The 12,204-nt window shown below is 38.8% G+C and overlaps 1 protein-coding gene across 1 annotated transcript in view; it reads right to left on the bottom strand.

Annotated features, from left to right (window-relative positions):
- Positions 1-12,204, bottom strand: part of LOC137170664 (ras-specific guanine nucleotide-releasing factor RalGPS1-like) — a 126,365-nt gene that overhangs the window by 38,737 nt on the left and 75,424 nt on the right. The window contains exon 9 of the mRNA XM_067574184.1: positions 345-482. Within this exon, the coding sequence (XP_067430285.1) occupies positions 345-482 (138 nt within the window). The remainder of the gene's footprint in view (positions 1-344; positions 483-12,204) is intronic.

The raw sequence follows: 12,204 nt of genomic DNA on the forward strand, positions 1-12,204 counted from the left end.
TAAACACGCCATGTCTTGTGCTTCAAGTCAACTTTTTCCTTATTTAGTCCAGACCACCATCTTTCTTATCTTACCCAGGTGATTTGAGTGCCTAAAGATAACCATTTTTTTAAAACTACCATGCAAAGAGGAAAAAATGTGCAAAAATGTAGTGTATGAGTATATTACAATATAAGCAATATAGACATTTATTTCATTTTTCAGTGACAAGCATTTGTTCAGCACAAGAATGGTGTTCATCCCTCCAGAAGAGTTCAGAGAGTCAACACTACTGCTAGCAAGCATACAGTATATAATACTCATTCCACTGTATAATATATTGTATATGATTATTTGTTACCTACCATAGTTACATGACATCTGCAGGTCAGAGATGACCCTCAGAAGGTTGTTCATCTGATTGGTCCTCTGCTCTGTCTCTATGATACTATCTGATGCAGGATAGGCTGAGTCGATGTAGATCATGTCCAACAGGTAGATCCCTAGAGGAGACATCACAAAATGGCAAATCAGTTGCCAAAATGCTTACTTATGCACTACTCATTGACTTATGTTGTTACACATCCAGTTCAAAGAAAGAATATGAGGCTTTAAAGTCGTTGTAGTCTTATGGCTGAGAACATACACAACCAAAGATAGTGTGCTGATTTTATATTTCAATAGCAGCGCATGACAAAAGATGAGAATAAAAGTGTGTGAAGAATAAAATATTAAACACCACTCCTTAGATGCTGAAATGTTCATCACGCTCCACAATATGAAATGGACCAAACAACATACTGAACACTGTGCTCTTATTGCCTAGGGGCTCTGCTGTGATGGTCATTAATATAAAAAATGGTTATGCCCTTGGGAGCATGAATTCATCTTGGAATTTGTCAATCTGCCAGTGAGATTGTGACTGCTGTGTAAATCTGATATTTTGGCTTGATGGTAGTACTAAAAATATTCCATGAAGGTCAAGGTCACCGAAAACATTGAGATTCATCATCTGGTGACCATGAATATTCAAAGTAGATATTTTGACAATCTAGACGGTTGCTAAGATACATCATGTTTCTCTGGACCAAAGTGTTAAACTTATTGTTTATTGTATTGTATTTATTGGGACAATGTACAGTTTGTACAGAAATGTTAACATTTGATGCTTTAAAGCAAATTTTTATCTGCAGTCCCTTACAAATAAAACATATAACAGCACAATAACAAACAGTAGAAAGCAAAAAACACACAGGGCCCATAATTCAAAATACAAAGTTACACACAATAGCACATCACATACACCCACAATGTCAACTAGAAATTATTGACTAGTTATTTAAGAAAGACCATAGACTTTGCCTGCAAGTGTTGAAGACATGCATTATATCTTTCTAATTCTTTTTAAAATTCTTTGGCTTTGGAGCGTAACTTGGATTCTTTTAGAGTTTGGATATGCCAAGACATGTCTCTGCAAAACCACATGATTGTTAAATACCATTATGACTTTTATACAGGTAGAAGGGTTGCATGTCTGATTTCTGGCTTCTAGTACCAAGGACAGGACGAAAAAACACAGAGCACATCACAAGTGTCAAAAATAACCTGGAAAACATCTGCTGAGTCACTAACTTTCCTACAATTCGTCTTAATTACTCTGTACTAACTGGTGCTAAATACCAGACTGGAAACTCACCCTCAGCCTCACCACTTTATGCTGCATTTCATGTGGTGTATTCTGTTTTTCAATTATACATATATGTTAAAGAATATACTATGGACACTGACAGATGTATAGATGTTGCACACCTGTGAGATAAGAACAACATATTTCATGTAATATTCTATATTTGCCAAGTGATGACATCATTTTCCACATAATTTTGTAAAATCTCAACATATTACACTTTCACATGAGAATGTGTTTAATAAACAAATCAGTGCAGATCCTCAAGCAGCCTAAACATGTCTTATTAACAGTCACAAATCAAAACTAGACTGATATAAGAGTGTAAATGTAAACAATATTCCTGCACCTCATTGTTGCTAATATCTCAACAAATATCTGCAGTTTTCCGAAACTAAAGAAATAGTTAGTGTTGCGCCAGAACCGCTGGGGCGGAAAAACGCATTTTTGGGAGCACTGTTGGACACCATCGTTTCCACTGAAAACCCCACCGATTAAATTCTACAAGGGCAGCTCCATAGAGCAGGGTGGTCCACCACATGCATTTAATGACAGACTAGACTTTTTATTAAGTCATTCATCAACAGAATGCGGAGCCTCACGGTGGCCCGGTGGTGTAAGATGCATTGCATGTATCTGTAACATCCCTGGTTTGAATCTGACCACGACACTTACCAGGGACAAAAGATCTTCAAAAGACAAAATGTTGATATTATATTATATATAATACGGATACCTATTAAAGCTTTGATCTGATAATTCACTCATTTTCTGCTATGCATTCTGAATATCCTCCATTATGTTCCAACTAGCATTTAGATACAGAGGCACTGCTTTGTGATATTCAAATTAGTGTACTGTCCATCATACATAAAAACACTTTCTGTACTGTAACTACTTCTCGGTTTCAGTGTTCATTGTTTGACAGCTGGAATGGAATTTTTTTTCCCTACGGCCTATTTTACACTTGTCATTTCAAGTGTCTCATATCCGGATTAAACCCAGATGAGATTTCAGACACTTTCATTGACATTTAGAAACATACAGTACTAGTCAGAAGTTTGGAGACACCTTCCAACTCCCTTGAATGATAAAGTGTGTCCAAAAGTTTAACTAATACTGTATAAGTGTCTCCAGAAAAATTACTTTTGCACCTCTCGGCACAGGCTCTGTCTCAAACTACTCCCTTACCCATACAGATCACTGCTCTCTCACCCACCCAGATCATTCACTGGTTGTACTGATCAGGTATCAAATAAATGCAACAACAGCTTGGTGCACCTTCTGTATGTTTATATGTGTTGAAATCACTTGAAGGCCAATTTCAGTGTAAAAGTGTAACATTATCACAGGGGAGAGACCCTGTACAAGCTTTTTCCACAGAGTGCTTACTGACGTAGTTACAGATGGGAGAAGTAAAGACGTAATCTGGCTAGAACTGGTCTCCATTAGATTTGAATCCATTTGGAAGATTTGGATGCATTTGCACTTATCTTTTTTGAGCAGCTACGTGATCTGCCCAAGATACATGAAATGACTCAGTGTAAATGTGGCCTATTTCTTCTTCTTTTTAAATGCTGCCCTGTTGTGGCCTTCTTGCTTTCTCCAAGTATATTTTTGAAGCAGTTCTATAGTATGCTATACTTGTTATTAGCAATTGGCACATGTGTTTATTTTACTGTTGGCACATATAATTATTAGTTATTCTGTTCTATTTTTTTCTGTATGTTTGTGGTAAAATTATTGTATATATATATTTTTTTCTTTGATAAAACTTTTTGTTTTTCTTTTAAGTCCCACCAGCACTCCTTACTCCTTTAAAGCATACCATATTTTTTGGTGTCTTGTTATTTGTGTAAATACATACAACAGAATAAACTAAACTAAGCAAACAACCAGTTTTGAAATACAGAATTTGTTAAATACATATTACTCAGACACAAAGTATTAATGAGGATGGAGAACCCTCCACGGGTTTTCAAATTTTCATATTAATTAGAGATGAAAGCACATGTCAGTTAATGTTGTTCCCAAATCAAGTCACAAAAGCATACATAGACACTGATGAGGGCAGGAAAGGTTGCAGGAGACAATCTCACCATCACTACACTGTGATGTGAGGTCTTTGGTGGTAAGGAGGTAGGATGCAACCTCCTGTATCTCATAATCACTGACTGTTCTCACCAATTAGGCTTTAAATACTTCAATGAAAACTAATGACTCACAGCTGGTCCAAACATTATAGGGAAGAGCTGGAAGTGAAGACGCTACTGTGCTTAGTGAGTAGACTTTCCTAAAATGTCTCACCTTGACCTCTTAGTTCTTAAAAAATGCAGTCCTATCTGAGAAAAAACTGCAAAGTGAGCAAACTCTATCCACTGATGAAGACCAAGGGTGCTTTTTTTTTTTTAAATTGCTGAAATAGCGTGACAAAAAAGAGTGACATAGATGATAAATAAGATTAACATAATAGACAGACATACAGACAATAACATGCATCAGAATGCATCATGACATGAAGCTGGAGCTCTTTGCCTTAAGATGTAGTGCCAGGAAAAAAAATGACTTACATGGCTCCTATTAAACCATTTAACATGGATTTTAACATGCACATGGCTACCTATAACCCTTACTGAGCATTAAACAGCAGGTAAGAGATGTTGGAATCTTTACTGATGCAGGAGCAGGCAGACGGTCTGTACAAGATTAAGATCATAGAGATTTGCGTGTAAAAATACCCATTACCTCAGTTCTTCCTTCTGGCTGCTGCATGCCTCACGTGGTGGTTACTGAGCGCCAAAGCACGATAGCACAATCATCCACGATTCTATCTCTGTGATTCAAGTGCCTCTTGAACTTTGAAACATTGTTATTGGTACGGTGATGTAAATGTGACAGTATTATCATATCTATGAAGCAGGGCAGGCGTGTATTATTTAACTTGACATTGTGCTTTACTGATCTACATTCCTAGATAAATTTGTATAAGAGTAACAGGAAGGCAGGGGATCGACTGTTTATTTTGTGTAAGACATTGTGTCCTCGTTTCCAAAGTGCTAAACTTGGATCGACAAATCCAAGAACTATACAGAATGCATTCAGATGAACACGCTCATCAACAAAGAGCTTACTTCCCAAATTGTCAGTGTTCCTTTAAAGTCCAAGCACGAGAATCTGGTATATGTCACTGCAGACAGACAGTGCAGCTGCAGAGGGAGGACACAAGCCCTGAAGCATCAAACATGTTCGATGTAGTTTAAGCGCTATGATCTGCACATTTTTAATAATAATAATGTATACAGACTGACTGTGTAATGTGAGAGGCGTCTCTCGTAGTGATGAACCAACAGAGAATTATCACCTGACCCTGCAGCTCATCCTCAACCAAAGTTCATTGTTTAGCTGTCTGGCTGCAATTTCACTGTTTTTCACTCTGCAATTTCAGAGCTCTCATGGCATCGTTTTTCTTTTTTGTGCCAAAAACCTGTAGCTGTAGAACATAGTGGAGCATTTAGCTGCTAAAGAACCAGATATTTCCCTCAGGAGTTGGTAACAGCTGGATGTGGAAATAAGTAACTGTCTGCTAACAAGTTCAACATATCAACTCAAAAGCTGATGATGTGTCAGTGTTGTATTCACTACTTGTTTCTGCTGTCCTCACCTGACCAAAAATCATTTATTTTTCCATCACTATGTTCACACTATGGTCTCACTCTTTGGTGTATGCAAAATGTTATTTTAACTCTAGGAAGACAGTGGAAACTGCCAAAAAAAGCATTCTATTTCATTTCAAAATCAAATTTAGTCCATTTTGCAGCTAAAGTAGAAATGACTGTAATCTTTAATATTCACTTTACATCTTCTAGACTCAGAGTCTATATGGGAGTGAGTTGTGGATATGTCTGCAGAGATAGGACGTGGAAAACAGGGGAATACGTAGTATTTATAGGGCTTTGGAAAAGACCAGAGGGCACACGTGGACATGCTGGGGAATGTGCATTCATAAAAGTTACAGGACTCCAATAAAACTGAGGAGCACACCCGCACTGCACCTGTGCAGACTTTTCCAGTGTGCCAAAATGTTGGCATACAGGGTTAAACAATATATTCATTAATGCCAGTAGCACGTAGAATGACACTCAGTGGCATTTTCACTCTAACAGGAAACAAGTCTTTCACACACAAAAAGCTTCAAATTTGAAGATACTGTGAAATGAAAGGAGATCTAGCTTATGATTTATGGATGTTGATCCTCAACAGACATGGGAAAAACTATCATCACTGGAAGGAATAAGATCCACTGACTCAAGCAGTATGTTGCTTCAAACTTTATTGCATTAAAAACAGATTCTCACACACCTGCCAGTGTCAGGTCTAGATGTTCTGTTGTTGGATGAAGCAGCATCTTTCTCAAAGTCAGTATGACAGTGATGAGGCTTACAGTAAGTGAAGGAGACAACAGACAAACAGGGAACTTGTTCCTCTGAGGATGAGGTGTCATAACGGGTCAGACCGTAAAATTGACAAGAGTGTACTTCAACCAATTCAACACAAGAGTGTGTGGTGTGATAAGACAGTTATCAGTGACAGTCTCAAGCTGGAGATGTGCCAGGTTAAAGATATGATGTCATTTTCCTGAAACGTCAAGATAGAAACTGAAGGAAAAATAAAATCAGAACAGATTTCCATCAGTCCCATTCCAAGGCCTCTGGCTCACTTTCACACCTGTAGCTCAGTTGAATTGGTTTGATCTGCTCTATTTCATGTTCACACTGGAGAATTACAAATGAAGGGAGAACTGTAAGCATCAAATCATTTGGACTGACAAGTAGCTCCCTCGTGAGACAGTGACAGTGATGTCACCCTGCATCATCAGAGCTACATGGAGAAATCACATCGGCTGCACATTACTGAGCCTAATGTGTTTATTGATCTTCTCTGATGTCATAAAGCTGAAACTGATTATGAGCATTATTAGTCCAGACTTGTATCAATACCAATGATGGACAGGTGGAAACAGGATGACAGAAAGGCATCTTGTACTGTGGTATTATGGGAAAATAGTCAGATAAGAATCATTTTTCATCATCAATCATTCTTATTTTCTATGATTCTGAATCAATTCACAAATGTTAAATATTGATCTCTGTAATACTGTTAGTTAATAACGTTATGTTGATGGAATAAAAAAGGTGGAACTCAACTGTGAGGGCAGTGCAGCACCCAGACAGTGTATAGCATGCATGACACGCTAGAGTTATCTTGTAGCTCATCTTCAAAAAAGTCAAGTGTTTGGTGGTTTGGATTTAGAAGCTTAATAACAGCTTTGCAACAAATACTTTATATGCCATCATCTAGAGATTAATGATAGCGAGGCAGTGAACTCCAGCACTAACAAACGAGTTGACCAACCAACACACACTACAGCACTTTATAAAACTTAGCCTGTTTTATTTCTTAAGTCTTGTGCCCATACACCATTCTAGATGGCAGAGAGGCTGCTCTCCAATGCTGATACTCTTTTCCCAACTCTTACTCCATTACAAACACCCACCAACTTATGTTTTTACAGAAAACATTGAAGCAGTGATATTGGTCAGTAAATGACACTTGGATTTCATTCTTCTCATACAGGCAGAAGACTGGAAGATGCTTCCACACCAATGAACTACATACTCAAACTCTGCTAGCTCCCTCCATCCCAGCTTATTTAAAAAATGCAGTAGAGGCCATCAGGGGGTGACTCCACTGGTTGCAAAAATAGGTCAGATTGTATGGAAATTTATGAGAAAATGACCCTACTTCTCACTTGATTTATTACCTCAGTAAACACCCTCCTAATGAGTTTATAATCTCAGTTGCTAGTTTCAAGTCTCAATACATCATGATGTTCATTTAGTAAATTATGGTCTTATTTAGAGTAAAATAGACGATAAAGTTGTGTATGCTTTAGGGTGTGGCTATGTTGTGATTGACAAGTCACTACCACAGCGACAACGTTGGTTAGGTTAGTTAACGCAGAGTTGCCAACGCTCACACTCTCACGCTGCCCAAACAATTCTCACGCCAAAACATTGCCACAGCAACAGAGATGAACAGTCAGTCTTTTTGGTATAGAGTGTTCCGTTTGAACATTGTATCTTTGTATGAGACACGGAGACAGCTGTTACTGTTAACAAAGGATGACCAACAATCCACCGCCCACTCCTGCTACGCAGGTGTTTTAATCAAATAAACCTTCCGTGCTGAAGCCAGCAGGCAGACTGGAGCCGCTTTCATAAGACAGACGAATGAATCACATATGACATTAACTGACATGTGCAGCATCAAATAATGTCAGAAAAAGGATCACAAAGTAAGTAGCTAGCAAAAACTCTTCAGCTAAAAGTGGAGCTAAAGTTTAAAGTTTAAATTGACATTAGTGTTTTTACCGCCCAGTTTATCTATCTGTTGCTGCTTTAGCCTACTTTACACTAATGTTAATGTAACGTTAGCTTGGTAGTTTGGATAGATCGGCTGATGATGCATCCCCACTGTGTGTTTTGTACACAATTTCTGTAATTAACACAATATAAGTTAAAGTTCTGCTTTATGCTCATTTAAACTTTTAAAGGAAGGCTTTTTATATTTTCAGAGTGAGTGAAGGAATCAGGAGAGAGGAGAAAGAAGTGAGGAAGAATTGCAGGATGTAATACTGTTGAAAGGAGAAAGTAAAGAACTTTCAAAAAGATTGAAAGAAAAAGTTTAAGGAGGAAAGAGAAACACAGAGGCCACCCAGGCATCATCTGATAGAGAGACATGAAAAGATTCAAAGCAGGAAAACTGGTAAGGAAATTACATCTATATCTAGATGAATTACTGTTCTGGTAAATAGTTTTAAAGGCACAATCTGCTATTCAAATGTAAAGAAATCCCACGAACAAAAGTCAAAGAACAAGACTGAAACCTGCTATAAAATGACATTTCATTCGGGCTGAATGAAATGATTGGACGGAAACCAATGGGTGACGTCCCAGTGGCTACGTGCATTTTTTTTTTTTTTTTTTTACAGTCTATGCACAGGACATTGACTGTAGGGGGCCTGGCTATGTGGTAGTGTGTGACGTGGCGGTAAGGGGACCAGAGAGGATTGAGACTGACCAGCGCTCAGTGTAGCATGAAGTGATGTAGAGCTGGTAGTCAGAGCTAACCAGCTATGAGCAGCTGCTGTCAGGAAACACAGAGAGTCTGCTGGAGCTTTGACAGTCACTAGAAGCACATTCATGGCCCTTTGTAAAAGTTTTTGTGTGTTACCTCTGTTGTAGCTGAGCTAGCGGCTACACTACACTTGTTTCATTGACAGCTTTTGCACAGAGCGAACAAAACAGGAACGAGAAAACAGCCTAAAAGGAGGTCATTTTAACTCTATATTTCACTGACTCATTATCAGCTGAAATTCCATTTTCTCCATACATAAGAATGTCATATTTTGGCAACCAGGACACTGTGCATCCCTATTTATATGTGAACCTTTCAAGGACATTTTTTTTTGTTACCAGTGTTGTTTGCCTGCTAGTTCTTGCTAGTTTGCTGGCTCTTTGGAATTGGGAAAAAGAAACAAAGCTAAACAACAATGTGTAGTGTTATATGACAAATTCTAGTGTGTAATCACAAGCTGGAGTTGTGCAAGGACAAAGATATCATCTATATCTTCAGGTTTTAGGAAAACTAAACTAGATGCAAAGTAAAAGAATCCTGACAGCTGTCTTGCCAGTCCTGTTACAACATAATATTGCAAGTTTTACCAGACGAGAGAGCAGACAGTGCTAAATCACTGTGAGTTCACTGAGTGGACAAAAACAGAGAACAGATGCTTCAATGTGTTAAAATCCTCATGATTCAAACCACTGAGATAAACACATGCCGGATGAGCGAAATGTTTCTTCTTTCTTTTCACAACTGTAAATAATGACACACACACATATTTTACAAACTGCCACTGCACCTCTGAATACACTCCATTTATCTCTCTGTTATAGCCTGGCTGCTCTGTGCTCATTGTATAATCATGGAGATTCAAGCATGACTCTGTTTTTGTAACAAGAAGACAGGAGTGATTCACCGACCTCAAATAAAGGAATTTCTTCACTGTATAAATGTCTAGAACTTCTCACAGAATAACTGAGGTATACTTTTATTTATGTACAGTATGTATGTGTGTATTAAAAGTAAAATAACTATTACTATGGCAGCATTCCTTAGTCTCCCCACACTGAGATCCAACAGAGCACATTACATCACTACATTTGAAATTATGCAACATGTTTGGGAAGGAGAACTCTCTAATTGTAGGTTCTGCACCTAAAAGATGCCAGAGTGTTTTATGTCCTCTGACCACTAGTACACCCTGTGCAGTGAGGCATCATAACTTGCCATTCACATGTAAGACTGTTAAGTAAGAGAAAAAGGCAAAAACAAAAGCAAAACTTGTGATTGATAATAACATTTCAAACACTATTGGGTAAATAGATGTGTTTTTAATAGTTTTTGGACACCAAAGGAGCTCTATGACACAGGAAGATATATCACACTTGTTAGTAGATCAATTCATCGTTGGTTTGGCTCTACACATGAGGTTTGTTGCTGAATTAGAATGTAAAAAACATAAAATATCACCAGACTTCTCCTTTAAACACAGAGGTGGCAGATCAGAAAACATTCATACGGGTCATTCTAAGAGACAAAGGCAAATGACCTATTCTGTTGTGTAGGTCAGAGGATTTGTTGGTTCATAGCCAGCTACGTTGGTGGGAGACCCTCTGAAACTTGTTGCTATGGCTACACTTAACCCCATGAACATCACATCTTATTATAGTTTATTACAAATGTACAATGTCACGTTTTCCACTTTTTTGAATTTGAACAACTTTATTCAACTTAGATTTATCAAAGCAATTACTCCCATCAAGTTTTGTTGCCCCAATCCCAACCTTTTAATATCTGTATCTGCCAACACTGGCATCAATCCAATTCTTACATTTACTCAAATGACGACCCTAAATATGTATATGTCACACTGAATATGTCACATTTTCTTCTCATTAGAGAGAAGCAAATCACTCTGTTGGAGTTGCTGGAACTATAGAAACACTAAACACACTAAGGGAACCCCACTCTGATAGTTCAGTGGTGTTACAGAGTGGAGGTTCATCCCTCACAAATGATCTCTGACGAGTACAGACACCAGTTCATAGAGGGCAAAAGACACTAACATCGCCGGTTAAAAGATGTTTGTCATTTTAACTGGTGAAAACAATGGTCAGCATCTATACAGAAAGCGTTTCAGCTGTGTTTTTCAGCTGTCCGTCTCACATGCATCTGACAGAGCAGTACCCTTCTATATTTAATACAGCTGTCTACACAGCCATAGTGTATTTTTAGGCTTCAAGTCTATTTTCCTCCGTTTTATGAACATAACTACAGTCATTGTTTATTGGGCTCCAAGCGCTTCTAAAACGCGGGTGACCTACATTCATCACTGTGCCTGAACACCTCCGGTGTAGACAAACAGAGAGCGCTCGCTGTTGCTGCTTTGCTAAACGTGCTGCTCATGCTACGCTTTCTGTGTAGACACGGTGTGAAAATGAGAGGCCGCTAGCTGAATGTTACTCCACACTGCTTTGCTAATGATTATTAGTTTTGGATCTTAGAAAGTCTATTTTTCCAACCTCAGTCACACACTGCTGCAACCAAATAATATCATCACACATGCGAATTTTTCACTTGCTTATTCAGCAGAATGTAGAGCCCAGCTATCTTAAAGGAGAACAGCAACAGCCGGCTGAGGTGGACAAAGCACAGTAGAGCACACACACTAGTGTTGAAATTCTTGAGCAGTGCAGTGAGAAACATCTTTAGTAGCACAAAGGAGACATCCTGGAGGGGGTCAGGCATTGGAGGGGTCAGAGGTCATGGAGCAGGGCTAAAGGAAACTTGGTCTTCTGCACCCATGCTGGGAGTGCCTGGGACAGAACACACTAGGGTTTACCTGTCACTGCTCCACTCACCCTCACTCATGAACTATCAGGAGTCTTATAATCCAAGTCAGTTTGCTCCAGTGACTGTGTGCCACATCATCTTTTGCCATCCTGCTCAGTGTGAGGTCCAGTCGCCTGCTCGGAGGCCAAATAATCCTGTAACTGCTGAACTGGAAAGAGCCAAAACTTTTTCAACTGGAGCACAGAGGACAGTGTCCACACAAGAGCTGCAGGATGGACAGCCTGTCTGAAGCCAAAGACATTGCTGTTTGTCTTGGCTTTGTCTCTTCTTTAGCTGGTCAAGTGAAAACAGTTACATGTTTTCTCTTTAGGGTCAAAAGTTACAGCTTGAGGGGTGATTTATCTCTTCAGCTCTGACCTGGGTGAAGACAAGAACGCAGCTACACACAGCAACTGTCAGCCAGAAAAGACCATCACATCCCATTCAGGACCGACTCATGCTGTAAAGCTGAAATCTGTTGCTTTTTCAAATACCATAATCCTTTGTTATCTATATGGGAC

This window comes from Thunnus thynnus, chromosome 19 (assembly GCF_963924715.1).
Source record: "Thunnus thynnus chromosome 19, fThuThy2.1, whole genome shotgun sequence".
In the NCBI taxonomy this organism is placed as follows: domain Eukaryota; kingdom Metazoa; phylum Chordata; class Actinopteri; order Scombriformes; family Scombridae; genus Thunnus; species Thunnus thynnus.